The 23,538-nt window shown below is 55.8% G+C and overlaps 5 protein-coding genes across 5 annotated transcripts; all 5 read left to right on the top strand.

The window, feature by feature from the left end:
- Positions 1–29: 29 nt before the first annotated feature.
- On the top strand, positions 30–1,618 carry COL26b_006594 (uncharacterized protein; the record flags this gene model as incomplete). Its single annotated transcript, XM_053179409.1, has 2 exons — positions 30–214; positions 304–1,618. 2 exons carry the CDS (start codon positions 30–32, stop codon positions 1,616–1,618), a joined length of 1,500 nt encoding a protein of 499 aa, XP_053036687.1.
- A 4,771-nt stretch (positions 1,619–6,389) lies between these two features.
- On the top strand, positions 6,390–7,681 carry COL26b_006593 (uncharacterized protein; the record flags this gene model as incomplete). The annotated part of the gene is made up of 3 exons (XM_053179408.1): positions 6,390–6,573; positions 6,650–7,283; positions 7,354–7,681. 3 exons carry the CDS (start codon positions 6,390–6,392, stop codon positions 7,679–7,681), a joined length of 1,146 nt encoding a protein of 381 aa, XP_053036686.1.
- A 1,875-nt stretch (positions 7,682–9,556) lies between these two features.
- Positions 9,557–13,041, top strand: COL26b_006592 (uncharacterized protein; the record flags this gene model as incomplete). The annotated part of the gene is made up of 2 exons (XM_053179407.1): positions 9,557–9,979; positions 10,072–13,041. 2 exons carry the CDS (start codon positions 9,557–9,559, stop codon positions 13,039–13,041), a joined length of 3,393 nt encoding a protein of 1,130 aa, XP_053036685.1.
- Positions 13,042–15,547: 2,506 nt separating this feature from the next.
- Positions 15,548–18,782, top strand: COL26b_006591 (uncharacterized protein; the record flags this gene model as incomplete). Its single annotated transcript, XM_053179406.1, has 2 exons — positions 15,548–17,723; positions 17,776–18,782. The coding sequence occupies 2 exons, from the start codon at positions 15,548–15,550 to the stop codon at positions 18,780–18,782; spliced, it is 3,183 nt and encodes a 1,060-aa protein (XP_053036684.1).
- A 1,529-nt stretch (positions 18,783–20,311) lies between these two features.
- Positions 20,312–22,046, top strand: COL26b_006590 (uncharacterized protein; the record flags this gene model as incomplete). Its single annotated transcript, XM_053179405.1, has 5 exons — positions 20,312–20,952; positions 21,011–21,083; positions 21,134–21,662; positions 21,795–21,901; positions 21,957–22,046. 5 exons carry the CDS (start codon positions 20,312–20,314, stop codon positions 22,044–22,046), a joined length of 1,440 nt encoding a protein of 479 aa, XP_053036683.1.
- Between the last annotated feature and the right edge of the window lie 1,492 nt (positions 22,047–23,538).

The following is a 23,538-nucleotide window of genomic DNA, read 5'->3' as shown; positions in this document are numbered from 1 at the left end:
GTGATCGGCGTTTTCATCCTCCGACACAGATGGCCACCCTTGTCGACGACGTCAACTCCACCTCAACCGCCGTCAAGATGGCGCCCTCTACGCTCGACCTGTTCATGTTGACGTTCAATGCCGCCAAGAACTTTATCAATGTTGCCGTTTTTGCGTCCCATCTGCACACAGCTTTCCAGCAGAATGGAACGGCTCTCCCTGACCTCGTCGTCTTGTGAGTTGCATGCCCTCGTGACCACCCGATTTCGCCCAATGCTGGGCTCGCAAAGGCATGATGAAGAGCTAACAGACAACGTTTTACAGCTCTCTGCAGGAGTTTGCTCCGATGTCATATTCCTTCATCGGCGGCTACTTCTTGAGTCCGTACTTCGCCCGATACGAGGAGGCCCTGAACATTGCTGCCACCAGATACACCTCCTCAGGCGCCAGCGCTTCCTCCGACGACGACACGATCACGGTGCAGCCTACAGCGGCGCCACTAGTGCGACCATACACTCTTATTCGCTCTCGCAATGTCGGTATGACCGGCATCATGCTCTTTGCACGCAACCCCGAGTCGATTCTGCGCGTGGAGGAGGCCGAGGTCGGGTTTGGTGCTGCGGAGATGGGCAACAAGGGCGCCGTGGCGCTGCGCGTGTTGTACGAAGGCAAGGCCGCAGATGGCGGGAAGAAGACGACAGAGCTCACATTCGTGGCTACGCATCTTGCTGCCATGGAGTGGAATCTGCCCAGGAGAAATGCCAACTGGGCGGCCATCATGCGTAGCATGACGTTTGAGAACCCCGATAATATTCTTAGCCCGAAAAAGCACGCCCTCAGCGCGGCTGGAGACGGCCAGGCAGATGGTGCAGACGGGGAAGGTGTGCATCTTCTGCACGACGATCACCACGAGCAGAGCTTGGCCCTTCAGCAACGCCTGCAGGACATTTCTGTCTTCAAGCCGACCTCCCACCTGTTTGTCGGCGGCGATCTCAACTACCGAATCTCTACCACCAGCCCACCACCAATGGCGACGTTCCCGAGTCTCGACCCGGAGAGCGAACACTTCTATTCTCACTTCTTCCCCCTGGACCAGCTGACGCGAGAGCGACTGGCTGGCAGGACGCTGCACGGCATGAGCGAGGCCGAGGTCAAGTTTCCTCCAACCTACAAGTACGAAGTCCTCCCCGTGGACGACACACGCCTCAAGGTCGACGGCGTCGAAGACGTGCCGTGGTTCTTTGCCCCCCACCGCTACCCCAGCTGGACAGACCGTATCCTGTTCCTTGAAGTCCCCGGATGGGCCAAGGAGAAGTCAAAGATCGATGTCAAGACGTACGAGGCGATGCCCGTCGTCCGCAGCTCAGACCACAGAGCCGTGTACCTCAGGGCAGCAGTGCCGTTGCTGACCGAGGACGAGCTGGCTCCGACTGGCGCGGTACAGGCGAGCGGTACTTCGGACCCTCGGCTTGTGTTGCCAGTGGCGATTGATCCTGAGGCCTGGGAGCGGCGAGCGGCGGCGAGAAGGAAGGAGGTTCTCGCCGGCTGGAGCATGTTCTTGTGGTCTACCAAGGAGGGCGCGCTGGTGCTCGCGACGCTGCTTGCCGTGGGCGCCGGTGCTTGGTGGTTTAGCCAGTGAGGGCGGTTTGATACCCTGTTGATGAGTTTTTGCTTGTTTTTACTTTTTCTACACACAGATACACGACGGAAGAAGTCGCACGATATGAGATGAGAGGGGGCTGGTTAGGAGAAGAAGGAGCATTGTAAAGGCGCGACGATGCATTGATACAAGCACGAGCATGAATATAGCAATTGAGTTTATGTTGAGATCGCACAACAGTGTGGAGTACTGATTAAGTTGAAGCTCTGTCCATATCTTGCTCCAGTGACCATATGTGCCTCGTGCAGACTGTATCTATTTCAAAGCCATAGCGGACCAGGTCTTGCGAAGTGACCGCCTAGTCTTGCTGTATTGCACGGCTATGTTTCCTAGACATGTACTCAACTACTTGTTTCACGGACGATAAAAACGACGACGACGGCAGTAGTAAAGGAGAGTAAGGTATACAACTATAGGAAAAGTAGTCGCTCTAGCACGGGAAAAACAGATGGTCTCTTTGCAAAGAACGTTCTTTGGCTTGAATTGTTGAGAGTTCCGTTCTCACGCGGGATGGCCTATGGTTACCGTGCTCTCGTCGAATGATTTTCCGCAACTTGTGTCGGAACAAACCATCACATTGGTCATAATACGAAGTCACCTACACCTCAACTCCACTACGGAGTGAGGCCAGTCGAGAGTTTCGGTAAGCAGACCCAAAAGTGTAGTGAGCTACCGGCAAGGAAAACCATCGCATTCGTTTTGTGGATCACCGGGTGAAGAAAGCTATGTTAATGAACTTTCGTAACCCGCCCACGGACCAGGTTGATTGAAGCTATCGATTGGGAATAGAACGTGGGCGCAATAACATGGCAGCTCCAGTCACGAGGACACCTGCTCCCCAGCTCGTATAAGCCGGGTAAACAGCGGCAGTGGCATATCCGGATGACACGGGTGGCGAGTCAAAATTCCGTTTCTGAGAGTGAGAGAGTCGTCGTGTCGTTCTTTTTTCGTCGCGCATTATACCACGTCATGTATGGTTCTCCCAGGCTACCGGGTGCGATGGGCGCAGGGATAGGTCGCGTGCGCATTACTGCCCATCCCTGTAATGTAATAACCTTGCTGCTGAGAAGAGTGAGCTGTGTTCGTATCGCACATCAAGCCTAGGTAGTTGGTTCTCTACAGACAGAGGCGAATAGGGGGACCTGGACCCCGAGTCCCGAGTTGCTCGAATCCGGCCGGCAGTACTGCTGCAAAGAGTTCTTGACCCGGTTAGCGGTGCCCGAAGTCCACACGGGTACCCGAGCGGTCTGATAACCGCGCGTCTCGGCGGGAGGAAAATATTTGTTGCAAACTTGTTGCACACAGACTGGTTGCTGGCTTGGCATCTCGTAACCTGTGACGGGATCTGGATCAACGACCACGAGTCGAGGTGTGCGGGCTTTGAGGCCGATCTTGAATCGGAGGATTGTAGCCCGAACAGACCTAGGTCTTTTTCCTTTGAAAAATTTCTTGGTAAAAAGACATTTTGCCGCAAGGCGACACGGCAGTTGAGCAGGGCCCTTGTTGTATCTTTACAGCACAGCCATGGCTCATCTGCGCGGCATAAGCCTCAACTTGAGTAAGGCGTAAGGCGTTGGTAAATCCGAAAATTGTCCGGAAGGCCGTAAAAGTCGTAAAAGCAAGCCACCTGGGCATCAAAGAATTTTCGAAACGTCCAAGGCCCGCATGGCTGAAGAGACAAGGACAAGGCCGTCTTAGTCATTAACCCGCGATCCTCGGGAATGAGGTATGGGGACGCTGCCGCTCTCAATATGTTGTCGAGTATCCGTCCCGAAGCTTGATCCAATCGAGTTGCATGCTGAATGGGGGCTGCAAAAATTGCAACCTGGGCAGCCGGGAACCGACCGACTGACTGCTGGCCGGGGACTGTGAAAAGTGCTGGAAGGATATACTTCCGTCTGCATGTGCTCTCTGGACGGATTACAAACGGTTCGTTGGGGGCTGAAGTGACATAAGACCTCGCCGCAATCAGGCATGGGCGCGACACATGCGGTTCAGAGGCCGAGCTGAGCTGACGAAATTCCCTTGTTCTTACTGGGAGAAGAAACACTGCGTGCTGACATGGCAAGCCAGCCATGAAGAAAAAAAAATTCCTTGTTAAGGTGTAAATTTAGACTCAGCCATGACGAGAAATCGACGAAAGAAAATCATGAGCAAATATCGGATTTCGTCCTGCTCCCGGGAATAGGAATTTCCAGACGGCACGCAGGCGGCTCGATTTGCGAGTCGGGAAAAGCATGTTCTGGTAGGTTAATAAAGCAGTCAGCGGGATGGGATGAGGTGGGATAGGAGGATTGGCAGTGGGCACGAGAGGTGGGATGAGTTGGGGGGATCGGGCGTGGAGGTCGATGTGTTGCGTCATAGGCGTCGATAAGAGTCGCTTGCATGCAAGGCGTGTCAGGCCTCTGGGCTCTTTTCGCGTGTCCTTGGGTGCCTCCCCCGCGGGACGGATTCGATGCCGCCGCACGGAATGCAGAAGATCTGGCTGGCTGTCTGACTGATGGGCGCCCTGTGTGAAAGTAAAATCCAATGTCTTGCCGTCAAAGAATGTTGGATCGTAACGGTTGATTCAACTGCAACGCCTCGTTACTTGTAGCGTGTTTCCGACTTTGCGCAGTCAAAGTCGAGTTTCTTCCCGTCTAACCTTTATGGCCACCTAGGAGAGATCGGGGACCCGAGGTTCCGGGACCAACGTCGAGCCACATTTTCCGCCCTTTTCCTTTCGCAGGGCGGATGAACAGGTTTTGGCTGTTGAAGAAGGGAACACACCGCTGCAGCAGAGTGAGACCCCCGATACGCTACTCGCCGTAAGGCAGTGCGCTATCCGAAGGAGGGAGAGGCGGTAAGACGGCGAGAGCAGCTGAGGCGAGGCGACGTTATGTTGCAATAACGGAGCTTGGAAGAGATGACGGAACGCTCGTTTTGGTTTTCGGTTTCGGGGCAGCTGGAAATTGCTGACAGTCCTTGCGCGCATCAGGGTTTCGGAGATTTCTTCAAAAGTGGGAAGATGCTGCGGATAGAAACGAAATGGACGGCGGAAAGAAGGCAGTCTAGGCCTATGTGCATTGTAACCTAGGTAGGTAGTTGGCAGGGGTTTCTAGTGGCGGATTCTTTTTGTATTTCGTGCCTCTCAGCTCGTTAGAGAATGGCGGGGAGACCGTAGGAGGGTGAGACTCGAAATTCAATTGCAGTGCGATGGACAAAGCAGTAATGCCTAGCTGGTCGGTGCTGTTGACGAACGTTGCAGAATGAGGGAGCTGAGTGCTGGTCTGGTCTGGTCTGGGTGTCCGTACGTATCGACAACCGTCGAAGACGAAGAAGAAAAAGGGGCAGGGGCGCCATGTGGGGAGATGTTGACGGACAGCCTCTGTGGGACCGTGGCTGAAGAGCAGGATCCACTTGGGGTGTCCACGTCAGGTCGACGTCCAGTGCTGAGTCCACAAGTGCAGTCACGTCGTGGTCTTGCCGAGTTCCAGCTGAAGCGCCTGCGGTCGAATGTCACCACGCTGCACCGTCGCAGAAACCGCGGCTTGCCAGTTGGGCAGTTGCCCCGGATTCACACCGGACGGCGCATAACGCTAGCCCGATCTGGTGGTTTCTTGTCGGCGAGACCGCGGGTCGATACCTAGGTAGACGCCGCACCCGCGGCAATAGCCCACCTGCAGGAAGAAGGAAGCAGGAGGAAAAGGAGGAGGAGGAGGAGGAGCGTAGGTCAAATAGGTACCCCAGGTAGTCAGCAGCACCGTTTGCTGAGGCGGGTGATGGTGGTCTGTGGTGTGGCAGTTACCTTAATGTATGGCAGTTGATGTGGAAGTTACTTACTGCGTATCTACCTACCTTAAAAAGGTACTTACGTTTAGGTGCGAGTCGCAAAGCGGAAGGCGGGACCGGGACGGTGCAGACGGAGCAGCCAGGTGCAAATGAGCATCACACTCATCACAGGGCACTGGAAAGGCATCCACCCTCTTGGGAAGGGGCCCCCCGTGTTGTCGGGTGCGAAAAAGCGTGGGAAGGAGCCCTTCACACGCCTCGCCTGCCCCTCCCCTCCTGGTCAGTCCTGGTCAGCCCCATAAATGCTCCTACCGTAAGTAGCTGTCTGGTCTGCTGGCTTTCGTCATTGCCACGGCCCTTTCATCTGAAGGTTTCCCCGTCGACTCCCTGAAAGCGAGAAAGCCCAGAGGTGCCAGGTGAAAGGAAAGGTCCAGCTCACAGTCCAAGACCGCCTCTTCTTTCCCACCGCTCGACCCAAAAGAAGATACACACCCCGATATCACACATATCCAACCCAATACTCCATACTTTACATACAAAGTACACACGACCGACCCGCGGCCCAATCTGTCAGACCTCCCGCCCCGTTCCCCGAACCACTCTTCGAATCCCCAGACGACTCTCGATCCGAACCGATCCCCTTTCCACCCAACCAGCCCTTCCAATTGACCACTGACGACACGAAACGGACACACCTCCCATATCTCTGTTCCTGCCTACCTACCTCCCTACTTACTTACCTACTTACCTCGCTTTCTCTTCCTCCCTCTTCGCACGACTCCACGGCTTACTTCGCCTTCTATCAACACACCCGCCACTCTTCGTCCCATTTCCTCCAACGGCCAGCTCCCCGGGCCGTAATGGACGCCGCGCTGTGATTCCGAAAGAAGAAAGCAAGCAATCACTCTCTCAGTCAGCCCTTAGACACCCCTGACCCTTTATGACTGGGATTTCGGCGATCAACAAGAAAATACATAAAATGGCGGCAACAGTAGCGCACGCGAATCCCCTGCCTAATCAGGTTGGAGGAGGACTTTCCAAGATGATGGGCGGTAATGGACACAGTCAGGCGCAGCAGCAGCATGCTGATGCTGGAGTTGGTCCCATTGCGAATCGCAAGTTGACTCCTCAAGACTTCCGTGTGGTGAGGACGCTCGGCACAGGTGCGTTTGCTAGTCTTTCATTCTCCACGTAGCCATGTCTCGGGAGCCCGTTTACTGACGATTTGCGCCCTCGTAGGTACCTTCGCCCGTGTTTGTCTCGTGCGGCCAGCGAATGCGACAGAGGAGGAGCGCGACACAGTGTTTGCGCTCAAAATTTTGAGGAAAACCGAAGTCATCAAGCTGAAGCAGATTGATCACGTCCGACACGAGCGTTTGATCCTCGGCGACGTCGCTGGCCACCCCTTTATTACCAACCTCATCACCTCCTTTTCCGACCGCGACCATCTTTACATGCTCCTAGACTACGTTCCTGGTGGCGAGCTGTTCAGTTACTTGCGCAAGTTCAGGCGGTTTGAGGAGCAGACGGCGCGCTTCTACGCTGCAGAAATCGTCCTTGTGCTTGAGTACCTCCACGAGCAACAAGGGCGAGTCGCATACCGTGATCTCAAGCCGGAGAACCTCCTACTGGACCAGGATGGTCACATCAAGCTGGTCGACTTTGGTTTCGCAAAGAGGTTAAGCAACAGTGCTGGACAGCCAACCGAGACATACACGCTCTGCGGCACCCCCGAGTACCTCGCGCCGGAAGTGATCCATAACAAGGGCCACACGACAGCGGTGGACTGGTGGGCGCTAGGTATCCTGATATATGAGTTCCTGACGGGTTACCCTCCGTTCTGGCACCAGAACCCAATCGAGATTTACAAGCAGTAAGCCACCATGTACCGATCAGCAATATGGATTGGGAATGTTTATTGCAGTTGCTGACAGATTCTGCAGAATCGTTGAAAAACCGGTCATGTTCCCGCACGATCCGCCAGTATCTCCCGAAGCACAAGATCTCATCAGAGCCTTCTGCACCGTAGATCGGTCACGAAGACTGGGCAACATCAGCGGAGGAGCCGCCAAGGTCAAAGAGCATCCCTTCTTCCGTGGAGTCAACTGGGATGATCTGTACCATCGGAGGGTCCGTGGTCCCATCATTCCGCCGATTCGATATCCAGGCGACGCGCAATGTTTCGACATTTATCCCGAAGATGACGGCAAGCGGGAAACGTACACGGAAGACATGGTCCAGAAGTACGATCAGTACTTCAAGGACTTCTGATGGCAGTCCGCTGTGACGAGTCGTACAAACTCATATGCCGGGAGTCTATGTTTTTGTTGAATTTCCACATTTCATTTCGTTGCACGGCCATTTATGATACTCCACCTTGTAAGAATGTACCGGACGCACTTGTGACGCGCAGCGAAGACGAGGACGATGCATAGCCCATTTCAGGACAGCATGGATTTTTGATGGGGGAAGGCTTTCAGGCTTCAGGAAAGGGGAAGAGGCGCGAAAGGACACAGGGGGAACTTTTGCTGGTCAAGCCCTGGATAAGCACTATTGGATTCTGTTTTTGGAGTTACAACGGCGTTAGCATTGTTGTCTACCTGCGAGGCGGCGAGGTAGCTGGGTTCGAGGGTCGAGGAGAGACTCTTAGTTGTTAACGAAAGAGATGGGATGGAAAGACCATGAATAGACAGACGTACGCAATGCGATGTGCCCCATCTGCAGATATTGTCTCCGGTTGACAGAGCAGTGTATTCGCAGTTTATTCGCAGTGTTCTGTATGCTCGTGCCATTATGCACTACATTGTGTACGACCCAACAGCTCGGCGCATTCAACGGGTCGCCAGAGCATCCCGTGAACAATTCGACCGTCGATGTGACAGCACGGGGCGGGTGTCTCAGCGCTTGGGGGCTAGCCAAGACGGGGATGGCACTCGGCATGGGTATCTCTGGTGATGGCGGCGCGCTCACGTCACCTGGACTAGGCAATGCATTCTCCCCTGCGTTGGTGGGGTTGATGGCGATAGGGGTTAGGGTCTGGGGCTCTATGTAATGCGCGAGGCAGTCATGAAAGGGAGGAAGGCACGGCTGCGTTTGCGTTTGTAAGGGGCCTCGAGGATAGACCAGGAGACATGATATCATAGCACAGGCAGGTACCTGATGTGTATCAGCAGGGTCAGGTACGTCTTGGGCTACCTACAGAACTGTCATCTGGGTAAAGGGGGTTTATCCGGTTCATCCAGAGATATCTGTACCTGCCTTACCAACGTCTCTCTACCTTACCATACGGCATGACCTGCAGCAGCAAGGCAAGCTTACCTTACCTTAGCGACAAATGGGGTTATTGAGGGAGGGAGGTGGAGTGTCAAATGGCGTACCCGTACCTAAGAATGGCCAGCGGGATGTGCGGGTTACGGATAAGGTACTTTAAGGTGTAGAGGGGTTACCCCTCTGCAGGGGACTGCCGGACTGGGTGCCGCTCGCTGCATGTCCGCTGTGCCTTAGTCCTAGTGTCCAGCAGCAACTGAGGTGATCATGAGGAGATGCAGGGTGTTCGGACAATGTCAGACACCAACTGCAGGCAACCCGAAGGTGGTAGGGCAGAGTTGTCAAGGTTTCGCAACCTGAAATGCGTCCAGTGATGCTGGTGGTCGGAGAGCGCCTCATATTGTGAGGTAGGCTGGTAGCACCTATTAACGTGCCTTGTAAGGGTGAAGCAGCAGGTACGTACCGGGACCCTCAGAACGTAAGTGGCCTTGGCGGGAAACCTCCAACTATCCACTCCTCTGCATTCAGCTCCAGTCCCGGCTCACGCTCAGCACAGCTCTCTTACCTTCCCGTCACCCTATCCAATTGTCTGTCTACCGAACAACTTCCACCCCGCCGCCGAATAAAAGTATTGCGTCGCCTTCGAGCTGACTGACGCTCCGTCACATCGTGCTGCTCTTGCCGCGACCTCAGATATTGTTTGCTTCTTTACCGGCTAGAGTCTCGTTCTTCGTTCGGGACCTGCCCCTCAGGTCAGCAACCAGTCGGCCTCGCCTCGACACCACCATCCTGTTTCCATCCGGCGGGAACCGAGCCTCTTTCCATCGCCCTTCCGACGACAACCCCCCGACATGACAAGCTGAGTACAGCGGCTTCAGCATGTTGAACCTATCTAGCCTCGTGCAGAAGGCACAGCAGTTCATCGACCCGACCCAGGGGCTGAACCTCACCAACTCCGACAAGAATCCGTCCAAGGCATCGCTGTTCCAGAACCAGTTCCGCCTTTCCAGCACCCAGACCCCGCTGTACGAGATCAATGCCGAGTTGACCATCCCACCCGCCAATGCCGTCTACGGCGGCAAAGACCACGATCGAGGCTACCACTATGCCGGCAAGCTCCATCTCTCCGAGTCCTACATGTGCTTCTCCACCACGCCATCCAGCTTCGTCCAGTCGGCCAGCACCTCGACAAGCTCCGCCTTTACGGGTCAGACACACGGCGGAGGGCCAAGCGGAAATGGCTTCACCTTCCCCCTCTGCGCCATTCGGCGCGTCGAGAGGCTGAACAGCCAGACTTTCCAGGTGGGTTCTCTTTGACCCCAGATTCAGACAATGACAGCCGGCAGTCCGTGCTCTCCCCCGCAAGGACTCCCAACTGACACTTTACCTTCTAGTTTGCGTTGGCGATTACGACCTGGAATGGTATCTCTCAGCAAAAGGATAAAGAGTCCAAGGAAAAGGACAAGGACGCCGCCGATAAGGAGAAGAAGGACAACAGGGAGCAGAGGATCACGATACACCTTGCTGGCACCCGTCAAGGCTGCGAGCGCTTCTGCGATGGCCTGAAGAAGGGACTAAGGGCCGGCGTAGGCAACGTTTCCAAGTACAAAAAGGTCGTCAATGAGTGCTACTCCGAGTACCTCCTCCGCCCGGAAGACAAGAAGAACATGGGTCCCCCGGACGCCGGTCTGGGTATGATGTTCCGATACCCTGGGGATCCAAAGAAGCTGCGCGACCGAGCCAAGATGCGGTTATGGGCTGAATACCTACGCGACTATGGTCGGAACGTGACGCTGATCCGACAGCCCACCTTCCACAAGCTCATCCGCGTTGGTCTGCCAAACCGCCTGAGAGGTGAGACTTGGGAGTTGACTTCCGGATCGATATATCTCAGGCTGGAAAACCCCACGCTTTACCACGACACGTTGGCCAAGTACGAAGGTCAGGAGTCTCTCGCTATCGACGAGATCGAAAAGGACCTCAACCGAAGTCTTCCAGAATACCCCGGCTTCCAGAGCGAGGAAGGCATAGGTCGCCTCCGACGAGTCCTGACGGCCTACAGCTGGGTCAATCCTGATGTTGGCTACTGCCAAGCCATGAACATTGTTGTAGCGGCGCTGCTCATCTACATGTCGGAGACGCAGGCCTTTTTCTTGCTGTCTTCACTGTGCGACAGACTGGTTCCAGGGTACTACTCAACAACCATGTACGGCACGCTTCTGGATCAGAAGGTCTTTGAGTCGCTCGTGGAGAAGACGATGCCGATCTTATGGGAACACCTGGTCAAGAGCGATGTGCAGCTTTCCGTCGTCTCGTTACCGTGGTTCCTGTCGCTTTACGTCAACTCCATGCCTCTGGTCTTCGCTTTCCGAGTTTTGGATGTCTTCTTCGTCGAGGGCCCCAAGGTCTTGTTCCAAATAGGTTTGGCAATTTTGAGGATCAACGGCGAGGAACTCTTGGATGCGGCTGATGACGGCGCCTTCATTTCGATCCTCAAGACATACTTCGCACGTCTCGATGAGTCGGCGCATCCCAAATCTGAGAATCCCAAGCTGCGCGCTGTCACAAAGTTCCAAGAGCTGATGGTGGTGGCATTCAAGGAGTTCTCTGGCATCACTCACAGCAGCATAACCGATTTGCGCTTAAAGAACAAGGACGCCGTTCTCAGCAATATCGAGAGTTTTGCGAAGAGAACGGCGATCCGAAACTTGGGCCCCGACAGCAAGCTTCTTGCCCCTGAGGAGTTGAGTGCGTTATACGACCGTTTTTATACCATTCTATACGAGAGACAACAGCGAGAAAGCATCATCCAGCAAGAAAAGCAGCGGCGCGCAAAGAACGCACGGCCTAGAGCGCGTGATGTATTCGACGACAGCCCTGACCATGGTGTCGAGAAGGGACGGGTTGCTCTTGGAGCCAGCACCAGTCTGATGGATTACGATGCGTTCAGAGAATTCCTTGCCAACATGGCTAAATGGGCCATCTCAGACGCACCCACAACTCCGCGCCGAACTACTTTTGCCGACAAGGACAGAAATGCTTATACCAGCCCCCGACAAAACAATGGATTGCTCTCTCCTTGGGGCGCTGGCCCAGAGCCTGCGGATCACGAATTCATACAACTGCTCTTCAAGAAATGGGATGTTAGCGGCACAGGTGCGCTCACTTTGTCCGACGTCGTCGCAGGCTTTGCCAGTATCAAGGGCAAGCGAGACATCATGGGCACAATTACGTACTTCTTTGAACTATACGACGACGATGGCGATGGCAAGGTTGACCGCGAGGGTATCTTGCGAATTTCTGAATCCCTCTTATTCCTGTCAAGGCGAGGTCTCGAGGGAACGCTCAGCCCAAGCGCGTCAAGCCTCACACTCAACATGCCCAATGGCATGGGCAACAACGGCCCCGAACCGAGCCTACCTGGTATTTCAACCAACGAGAAGTTTCTGGGCAGCGTCAGTGCATTCATAAGAAGATGCTTTGAATACGCCGACCCCGATCATCCGCACAACCAGAACCGAAATCAAACCCACAAGGAGAAGGAAGAGAAGCCCAAGTCTGCGGACGCTGACGGCGCCTTTGCTATCGGTGACGATGAAGATGAAGATGAAGATGAGGAAGATCTTCTAGCCATGGACTCACCCACCGGCAGCCCGACCAAAGCGAAGAAATTTTCGGACAGCTTGCCATCGCCACCAGAAGAAAAGCAACCGGCCGAAGCTCAATCTCAACGACGTGTTTCGAAGGCACAATCAGAGGCGGCTAACGCTGCGCTGGATCCTTCAAATCCTTTGCACATTACACTTCCCACTTTCCGCATGGTCGTGCTCGCCGACGAGCTTCTGGAACAGTTCTTCGAATCATCCTTCCCCACCTCCTTCCATCTCATCGAAGGCCTGCCGACGGTATCGACGCCAACATCTACGCTTACGACCTTCTCTAGTCTCAACTTCGGACGTGCGCCTGTTGCCGCATTGAACCCTGCCGCCCAGGGAGCGACCCGTGGTCTGCGCGGTGTGCTCGACAACATTGTCACAGATGGCATGCGTGTTGCTGCCGAGGTTCGCAGAAGAATGGACGAGGCGCAGAAGGAGTTGGAGAAGAATGCTTTGCCTGGCCAAAAGGAAGAGGACGAAGAGGATGACGCAGACATCGGAGTCGAGATCGGTATCAGGAAGGGCACGGCTAGTGGAAGTGCGGACATTGAAAGACGGAGCGTTCGGAGTGAAGACCGGGATCTGCTTGACGGCGCGGACGCCGAAGCCGGTGCCAGCGGAAATGGGAAGGAAGGCCAGCTCGTTGACATTGAGCCCACAAGCAGACCCGAGGCGAATGCCAAGGGAGTGGTTGAGTTCGAGGGCTGATCGTTGCCAGCACAAGGCATGCAGCTTTTACTTGATCCATCCAAACTAAGAGTCTACAAGACAGCATGAGGACATCGCTAGCCTGAAAGGGGGATTCTGAGGTACGCGAAGAGCGGCAGTTGGCAGGAGGATGTGTGTGGCACGCAAGGGAAATGAGGGAGGCTAGCTAGCATGAGTGCGAACGAGAGTCGCGCCCCGGAGTGAGGTGGTATTCGTCGTCCTGCTGCGTTGTAGAAGGTATCTGTGGGACTGTGATTATGCCTGCGGACATCTTGTAACTAGGAGTTCCATCGGGATTGAATTGCCTCTGTGGCTAGATTATACAGTCATTAACAAGAGATTTTGACTGTTGGCAGCCTGACGGCGTCAGTGCATACACCTGCGAATAACGAAGTCATTGAGCTTCGTGAGGCATAACCCATGCAGCGGATACGAACCGACAAACCGACATTGGGGAAAAGCTCGCCAGCACACGCGCGTGGCTAGCATGCTCAGCCCCACGGATGGCAAAGCAATCTCCTTCCTGCGGTTTCGGGGGCAAATGTCGCTCAAAGCTTGGTTTGTGTGGTATGGAGCGCCTGCCCATGACAGGAAGGCGAGAGAAATTTGGCCATAACGCCATCGACTGGGCAGACGGTCGCCGGGCCCCAGATCGGCCTTCTCATGGACAGAATGAGCAGAAATGAATCCGTCGTCATATTCGCAATTACCTTGTGGCATGAGAGCGCGGGCACGGATTGTTCTTATGCCTGGGCATCACGAAGAGACGAGATGCGAGAAAAGAAGCCATTAGCGCCACCATCTTTGAGGAGGCAAGGTGCGTGTACCATTGCAGTGCAAAGGCGTTGGCCATGAGGCTGATGATACCATGTCAACAGGGAGGGCCATCCTCGTGTTGGGCCTGGCGTATGCAGGGAGAGCAGGAAGCATTCTAGCGCCCGCTTCCCTTTGGATGGGAAGCAGTGCGGAAGCTGAGACAAACTTTCCTCAACCGGATCTGAAAGCTGCCACTTACAACACCGTCCTCCACTCATCACCCCGGGCCAGCATCAACAGCATTCCGCTACTTTGGGCTGGCGAGCGTGGGACTTGGCGAGTCTGGAATCCCAGCTCATGCCTCGCCAGAATCCTACCCTTCGTCTTCTTTCACGTGTTCGACCTCCACTCTCGCACGACACGCCCACATGTTTGGGAGGCAAGCTTTCTGCGTTCATCAGTCAGGGATTGTCGAGGACGTTAACCTAGAAGGACCAGGGCCGTTTATCGCACCACGCACGCACTATTCCCTGAAGATGGGTAACGAGTCTGGACTCGTCCAAGCTTCCGTTCCATTTATATTTCGCAGAGACACACCAATGTCTCTGGACTACCTACCTACGGGCCAGTTTCGCCCCCCGGGGACACATGCTTTGCCGGTAGTTACCTGGTAGGGCCGTTCGCCCCTGTCAAGTCTGTGGGTAAACCACGGCGCGCAATACCGTCCGCAACGTCAGCCCGGTTGCCCGTCAACCCCTGGATCAGCAACAGCCCCTTCACATTCCTTGTGCGGATCCCAGCTGGACCTCCTCGTCGTCAACCTCGATACATGCTTCTCGTTGCGTCTGCTCAAGCATGCAGTGGAAAGTACGGTGATCGCGGGCATTCCCCTCTACCTCCCGCCCGTACCGGCTTCCACACCAACGAGCTCTGCCAAAGGGGAATCTGCTGCTCTGATGGTCTCCAGGCTTCGTCGCCTCCTGTGACAAATGGCTCCCATCAATGGCCATTCACCCGTTGAAGTTATCCATCCCTATCCAGTGGGATGAGAGGAGATGTGCGTCTGTGAAGCGAGCACAGCTTGACTGAAGCAGGCCCAAGCTCCCTCCTCCTGTGGCCATGCTGTGGGTGCCACGGGACGGTTCCCTCTTTGCCATTCCGCGTCGAATCCGCACCAAGAGGCCAAGTTTGAAATGAGGGGCCAGACCAAACACATACGGACATACACGAACGTGCCTGCACGCACACGGAGCACAGAGAGGAAAGGACGCCTGGAATGGAGGCGTTCAGGGGACAAGCATCGCGCACGGCTGGACCTGAGAATCGTCATTTCACACATTCCATCTCCCCGGAGCAAGGTCTCTGGGAAGGGCCACAGCAGCCCTAAGACGGCAGGAGAAAGGGGTAATCTCGCCTTGTTGACTGGGACTCGTCTTGGCCCCGACGGTGGAAAACTTTCAAATACGGCCAAGATTCTCCTTGCTCCAGATGGAAGTTTCTCTCCCTACCACGCTCCCAACTCACACTCGCTTCATCTCCTCTCGTCCGTCTTTCCTGGATTCCCTTCCGGGCAAGTGGGCATTCATTCGTTACTGTTGCTTGGCTTCTGTTCTCGCGTTTGTCGCTCTTTTGGGGGTCCCTCTCCCAGCCTAATATCTCTCACCCACTCCCAAAGCCTTCGACACTCGCCTCTTGGCCCTCCTGATCCACACCCAAGCTTCCGCAGTTGTTCAAACATCAACCCAACAAGATGGTTTGGCTGAAGAAGACGGTCCTCGTGGCCGCCGTGTCTTTGTCCGGCATTGCTCAGGCCCAGAGCACTACTTCCTCCACTTCCTCCGAAGTCCAGAGCAGCACTTCCTCCGACCTCGAGAGCAGCACCTTGACGTTCACCAACAGCAGCTCTACTCTGAGCAGCTCCTCTTCCAGCCTCAGCTCCACTTCTGGAACCGTCAGCCTCACCTCCACCTCCACTGGCAGCGAGAGCGAGACTTCCACGTCCACCGGCGCGGCCCCGGCCTCCACCAGCGGCAGCGTGACCCCGAGCGTCAGCCTGACCCCGAGCGTCAGCCTGACCCCGTCTCAGAGCTCTACTGGTGGTGCTGGTGCTAGCTCCTCTGCCCCTGGAGCCAGCAGCTCTGCTCCGGCAGCCAGCAGCAATGCTCCGGGTGCCAGCAGCTCTGCCCCGGGTGCCAGCAGTGAGGCTCCGGGTGCCAGCAGCCAGGCCCCGCCGGCCAGCTCTCAGGCCCCGGGTGCTAGCAGTCAGGCCCCGCCGGCCAGCAGTCAGGCTCCGGGTGCCAGCAGTCAGGCCCCGCCGGCCAGCAGCCCTGCCGGCTCCTCTCCTGGCGGCGGCGGCGCCGCTTCGACCCCCGCTGCCTCGGGCGGATCCACTCCGTCTTCCGCTCAGTCTGCGGCCGCCTCGGCGTCGGCCTCTAGCGCCCCTGCCGGAACCATCGCCGTGCTTAGCACAACTCCTCAGGCCTTCAACAACTTCTTGGACATTCAGCCCGGTGAAGCCATTATATCCACGCTCACGATCAACGGACAGGCGGTCAACTACGTCATTGTTTCCCAGGGCTGCAGAGGTGTGCCCGCTGGACAGTCGCCGTTCGCCGATGGCACCGGCCCCGAGTCTGGCACCGCCTTCACTCCCGGTTCTTGCGCGGCGACTTGCGCGGGCAAGGGCGCCTCCATGTCTGGAGCCCAGCGTGGCATCTGCAACTGCGGTAACACCCTGAGAACCGACCTTCCTCTCATCGCCCCCGCGCAGTGCAAGGCATCCAACAACGCCAAGCGTCAGACCGGCACCTACGACCCCGTCCCGATTGCGCAGGCCATTCCCGCCAGCCAGGTCGCCATCCAGTCGGCTACTGTCACCCTCTCGCAGTCTTCCCTCCCTGTCGTAGCCGTCAACACTGCGCCTCCTGGAGCGTCTGTTCCTGCCAGCACGACCGCAGCTGGATCTTCTGCTGGACCTTCTGCTGCTACTTCTGGTGCGTCGGGCTCTTCCGCTGCTTCCACTGGTGCCGGTGCTTCAACTGGTGCCGGTGCTTCTACTGGTGCCGGTGCTTCTACTGGTGCGCCTGCGGGCTCTTCTGCGGGCTCTTCTGCCGGTGCTTCCGCTGGTGCTTCGACCGGTGTCTCTTCTGCTGGTGCCACTCCCGCTTCCTCCGCCGGGACCAGCCCCGCCGTCTCCTCTCCCGCAGCAGCCAGTGCCACCGACTTCATTCTCGGAATTGTGGGAGGCCGTGCGCCCAGCTCTTCCGTCTCTAGCTCCGCCTCGTCTTCTCGCGCCAGCTCTGCTTCCTCCAGTTCCGCCGCCTCCAGCAGCGCCTCAAGCTCTCGTGCTTCCAGCGCTTCCAGTGCCTCTGCCTCTTCTGCCTCCTCCAGCTCTGCCGCTGCTTCAAGCTCCCCGATTATCACCATCCCCACCTCGAGCCTCTCCATCACCTCCCCCCCGGTCAGCGTTCCTTCCACCAGCACGTTCAACTTCGCGAACACCACTTCTGCCCAGCCTGCCCAGAAGCGTGCCATCCTCAAGCGCAAGATCGAGGAGGTCGCGAAGCGTCAGACTGGTGCCGTCACCTATGTCGGTCGTGTTGGCAACCCGAACCCCACCAACTGCCAGCAGGCTTCCCTCTTCAGGCTCGGCGCCTCCGGCACTCTCACCATCGACGGCGCCGCTTTCGGTGTCAACCCCGGTGTCCTCTTCGCCCCGCTCCGTACCGGCCAGACTGGATCCATCGTTGCAACCTTCACTGCCGTCACCGGCAGCGGTTTCGCCTGGACCAACCCTTCGTTCTTCGGCGGTCAGGCTGGCTTCTGCCAGGACGCCACTGGCCAGGTCTATGCCACCTTCGCTAACCCTGCCGTTGCTGGAAACGTCCCCAGCGGCTGCACGACTGTCTCCTTCAACGTCGTCCCCAGTAAGTACATGGAAATAGGTCTCGTATGTGTCCCTTTACTAACCAATGCCAGACTCCCAGTGCTCGCCCAGCGGAACTACTCTGCCCGCGTCCTCCACTACGCCCGTCGTTCCTACCAGCGGCGTTCCTACGTCTGGCGTTATCCCTACTAGCGGTGTTGTTCCCACCTCCGGCGTTGTCCCCACCTCCGGCGTTGTCCCCACCTCTGGAGTCGTCCCCACCAGCGGCGTTGTCCCCACCAGCGGCGTTGTTCCCACCAGCGGCGTTGTTCCCACCTCCGGAGTCGTTCCTACTTCCGGCGCCACCACCATTGTCGGCCCCTCTGGCACCACCATTATCGGCCCCTCCGGCACTACCATCATCGGTCCCTCCGGCACCTCTGTCGTCGGCCCGTCTGGTACCGACACCGGCGCTACAGCTACCAGCTCTGGAGCCGTCACCACCGTCGCCCCCAACCCCGGTACCATTGGAGACTACGCCTCCCTGGGCTGCTTCAGCTCCGGCGGCGGCTTCCCCTCGTTCCTCTTGGTCAAGCAGGACAACGCCCTCACCATCGACAGCTGTATCGCCGCCTGCGGTGGAAGCAAGCTCATTGGTGTCTTTGGCACTGACTGCTACTGCGGAAGCTTCATCGACAACTCCCAGACCCAGCAGGTCTCTGAGAACCAGTGCAACACCCAGTGCCCTGGCAACCCTCTTCAGCGCTGCGGTGGTCGCTCCTCGGTGGCCAAGCGCCAGGCTGTTCCTGCCGGCGTCCTTCTGAGCATCTACATCCGCATCGACGCTGGATCCATCTCCACCGTCGTCAGCGTCAGCGTCAGCGCCGGCATCGACACCACCGCCTCCTTCACCTTCACCACCGTCGTCACCGACCCCGGTGTCACGGCGACCACGGGAGTGCCCAGCCAGACCCCCAACGTCGTCGGCACTCTCACCCTGCCCCCCGGCCTCTACACCGAGGGCCAGCCCACCCCGACCGGCGAGTTCTGCCGCATCACCACGGGCTCCTGGCTCATCGGAGCGACCACCCTCCTCCCCTTCCCTCTGCCCACGGCCTGAGAGCGATGATTTTCAACGACAAGTTTATGAAGTCAATAAGCATCAGATCCCAAAGCTCGCATGGAAAAGAGATCTCGGGGAGTTAATTCTTGTCACAGTTTTAAAGTGGTTGTTTTTCCGACGGTGTGCGTGAGTGAGAGAGAGAGAGATGTTTGTATTGTTTGGATAGAGAGAATGGGGGAGGGAAACGAGAAGATGGTTTGTAAACTTTTTTTGTTTCTATTTGGATGATGCATTGAAAAGAAAGGCGAACAGTTGTAGAACTGTGCTACCCTTTTTTTTGGTAATATTGGGGTTGTGTTGTAGCTTATTGTGTGTTCTTTTGTCGGTAGAGAAGAATAGATGTTTCGGGCACCCTACGCTACCCTACCTACGCCTCTTCGGTTCATAATAAGTATCGTCTTTGCCTCTGATGAACTAACTCTGTGATGATGTGGGCTTTCTCCCCTTCAGGGTCCGATTGGGAACATGTTGGTTCATGGTGATCCTTTAATTATCATTCTCTACTATCATGACTATGTCTTTTCGCTCAGCTTTAGGCGTCGTTTGGAATACTGGTAGTGTACAAATACACAGGAAAGCTTTCCCTGCGGAGCACATCGGCGATGCGGCCGAAAACTGCCCCGGTCACCCGAACCCCACCCTCCCGAAAGGGGCCGGCGCTTACACGCCCACACACCTTCTTCTTCCAGTGACAGCCAACCATCAGCTCAATCTTCCCCCGGTCTACCCCAGAATCTGCTCGCTCCCCTGTCCATCGTTTGCGGACCTTGCGCTAGTAGAGAGCTCCGTTGATTGTTTAAAAGCCAAATTTAACACCACCACCATTAAAGATTTAATGTTTATGGTACCGGGGCTATGATGACTTCCTCGAAATCTCGCACCCTGCTCTGCGTGGTCGCGGATAACCACGCTCCCTCCCGACATACGCACACATTTCAGTCCGTGAATCCAAACAAGAAACAAGCCAGAAATAAGGATCGTCCCTTCCCTTTCCCCCTCTCCTCTTCCCCCAACCCCGCGTTTGGCCCGCTGTCACTACACCGTTACATCGCCCATCGGCTCCAATGTCTCTGTCAGGCTGCCTGGTCCGTCTTGGCTCGCAGATGATGGTGGTCTGCTGCGCTTACTTTCGTGGTCGAAAAAGCTTTGAGTGTGTACGCGAGGGGGCCATCTTTGCTTTTATGGGTGACTTACATTTCTCAATGTTACGTGATGTTCCTGTCCTGGATGCTGCGTGACGTTATACGAATGCTTGTTCCTGGTCTGTGAGGGGATTGCTTTTGTTGAGAGGTGATGAAGAGCCGGCATCACATGAAAACCTTTTTGTGTTCTGGCCGTTCCGCGGTTGATGGAGAGGGGATTGTGGTATCGCGTGGTTTACCATGCGGTCGTATTTACGAGAGGGAGTGGTATAAGTGAACTCCAGTTCATCCCAAATTGCACGCCATTCATCCCTCTCCTGCCAAGGAGATCTCAGACTCCTTCCTTGATCCCTCCGCCCTCTTCCTCCCCCCTTTACCGCAAGAATGAAGCCCCTCCCGTCCCTCGCGGCAGCAGCCGCGCTCCCCCTCGCCCTCGCAGCCCCCTACAACACCTTCGACGGCCCGGGCTTCCCGGCCTGCAACGACGTCGCGGCCGTCCACAACGCGACCTCCGTCGCCGAGATCCAGTCCCTCGTCCAGGACGCCGTCGCCGCGGGCCAGAAGGTGCGCGCCTCGGGCAAGGGCCACATGTGGTACGACACCATGTGCTCCGACGACGCGAACACGGTGATCATCCGCACGGAGGAGGTCAACGGCATCTCGGACTTTGATCTGGAGGGCGGCACCGTGGTGATCGAGGCGGGGGTCACGTTCCTGCAGCTGGCCGAGTACCTGCACGCGCGCGGCGCGTCGGCGGGGTACACGCTGGTGAACTGGAACATCACGCTGGCGGGGTGCGTGGCGATGGGCGCGCACCGGTCGAGCATCCGCGAGGATTCGATGGTGGCGGCGGGCGTGTTGGAGCTGGATATCGTGGACGGGAACGGGGAGATGAGGCATGTGGTCAAGGACGAGGGGAGCGACGAGTGGCTTGCGGCGTCGACTAGTTTGGGGCTGTTGGGGGTTATTGTGAGGATGAAGTTTAGGATTTATCCTGACTTTAAGGTCTATGCTGACCAGAAGACGTGAGTTTTTCCGTTTTGTCTCTCGGTAGGGGATTGTGATGGGTCTGACTGGATGTAGTCTCGAAGAGGATGAGGTCCTTGATGGTGACATATACGGCATGATTTCTCCCTACGCAACGGCAAACTTCTGGGTAAGTTAAACATACACACGCCAGGCTTCCCACAAGCTGACCCCATCCAGTGGTGGCCCTACAAGCGCAAGTTCCACTGGCGCTACTACGACGTCGTGCCCACCAACATCTCGGAGCAGCAGGGCTTCCAAAACACCTTCTCCGTCACGGACCTCGAGGGCAACACGGCCAAGACGCTCCTCGACAGCGGGCGCTACCTGCCGACGTCCAACATGCTCGCGGAGGAGATCTTCTTCGGCCTGTGGTCCAAGCCCAACTTCCGCGAGAAGACGACCAACACGGCCATCGACACGTGGCCCGTCTACGGGTGGAACTACGACGTGCTCATCGGCGGGCTGTACCCGGACCAGCGCCCGCTGTGGGAGGTCGGCGTGCAGGGCTACACGATGGAGCTGGCGTTCCCGATCACGCAGGCGAACGCGATGCTGCGGCGAGTGCGGCAGCTTTTTGATGATGAGCTGAAGAAGCTTGTCGTGATGACGTCGACGTACCGCAGTGGGATTAACATCAAGTTCGGGCGGCCGTTTGAGGGGTTTTTGAGCCAGGTGGCGACGAACACGAGTGATGGGGCGGATTGGAGTAAGGGGGCTATTATGTTTGATTTCCCGACGTTTAGGCCTACTGTGGGTGATCACAGCCGGTTTAATGAGCCTTTCTGTGGGTTACTCTCTGTTTTTGGTGTGAAGAGGATGGAGTGCTGACTATGTACAGATCACAATCTTGCCAAGGTCCTCATCGATGAGTTCCCGTGTCGCCCGCACTGGACGAAGAACACGAGAGAGATCTTTGCGAATGCGACGAAGAACCTGGATCCTGATGTAAGTCTTGCCTAGAAGGTTATTAGGGGAGGTCCAGAGACTGACTTGGTGATAGCACATTGCTCGCTTCAAGGCTGTGAGGGAGCAGTTTGATCCTAATGGAGTTTTCAGGAGCGTTGTTGGTGAGGCTATTGGAGTCTACTAGGTGATGGGACAGCAGTAGTTGATAGTGTTTTTCTCTTCGATGGACATACTTTAGGAGACCGACTGTTCTGGCTGTACCATGGCGGCTATACGTTCTGTGACTCTGCTGTCATCGTCGTGGTCGCGGCCGAGAGCTAGGTACTTAATCTTTTACATCAACAGGTTTAGTCGGCTCAACAGTCGCGCTCATTTCTGACCTAATCATTGAATTGACCCCATGCGTTGTGTCATACAAACTTATTGTGGATTAGTGGGCGACGCAAGGATCTAGCAATAGGAATGGCGGTTAGGATTCTCGTTGTCCCTTCTAAGCCTTTCTATTGGAGTATTCCAGCAGTTTCGCCCGTATACGATGCCTTAGGAATCGATGAGGCCACAAATGATGACCTTTGAGTCCAGTGGGCATTGACGCCTTCGACGCCTTGGAAAGTTTTCCCTGGATATCTTTGCACTACATCGGTGAAAAGGAAGCATTCTTCCGAGTTCTGGATCTCAACCCCAATGTGGGGGCAGCCTAACGCTTATGTTAGTAATGGAAGCCTACTGTGAGTCTCGACGCTATCACGATCATCTGGCGTCATGAGATTGAGCCTCCCCGGGATAGTTGAACACGTGGCGGAGGATGATCAGTTTGGCACAGGTATGCGCACCTTAGCCTCGAAACGGACACAGCGTTGACATCGCAGATTATATGAAAGAAGTATTTGTTCCCTTGACCAAGAACCCGCAAAGCAACAGAAGAGGGACGAATCGTTTCTGTAAGTGCGCATGTGACTTTCGCATTACCCGAAGCTCCGACTTCACGTTGATTCTGCAGTTGCTCAGCACCAAGTACGAAGCCTACGCGGAACTCGTGGTGTCGTCTCTCGTCAGGTTTCTCCTAGAACTTCCAGAAATTAGCTTGTAATACGCAGAGTTCCCAAATTCAAGCTTCCTATTAATCAAAATGAGGGTCTGTAGAAGCTGGAAGAGATATCCCGTTATCTAGCGGAAGCAAACAATAGCTCAACAGATATATTGGCTTTTCCTTTAGGCTTCAATGGGCAGATAGCTTGGTTTTATTCGTTTTGACCGGCATATGAGCTTGAACGTACTGAATACCATGTAGGTAAGCAAGCGAGATACAAACTCAGCAAATGTTCGATTATCATGGCCCTGGTAACTCGCAGGAGCGCTGCCGCCGTTTCACCGCAATGACACGATGCCCCCTGATCACCATATATACTCTCAGAGTGTCTTGACTACTCTCTGTTGCTCGTCACTTCTGTATGTTTATTCTTTCGATCATTCGAAACAGCCCATTTTTTCGCGACTGGCATCTTGTGCTGGCGTCGTGGTCTTTATAGACCGATACGTCTATCCTTCTCGAGCCCTAGACGAAAGAGGCGCAGCAAGAGAAAATCAGACCCTCATCAACGATTGGGAGAGCGAAGAGAGGCCTGTCGCAAACATGGCTTCTTCAAATAAAGCTAAAAATCGTATACGCCATTGTC

This window comes from Colletotrichum chrysophilum, assembly GCF_026319265.1.
Source record: "Colletotrichum chrysophilum strain AFK26 chromosome Unknown scaffold_49, whole genome shotgun sequence".
In the NCBI taxonomy this organism is placed as follows: Eukaryota; Fungi; Ascomycota; class Sordariomycetes; order Glomerellales; family Glomerellaceae; genus Colletotrichum; species Colletotrichum chrysophilum.
Note: the sequence above shows the minus strand (reverse complement) of the source record. Positions and strands in the feature narration are given on the sequence as shown.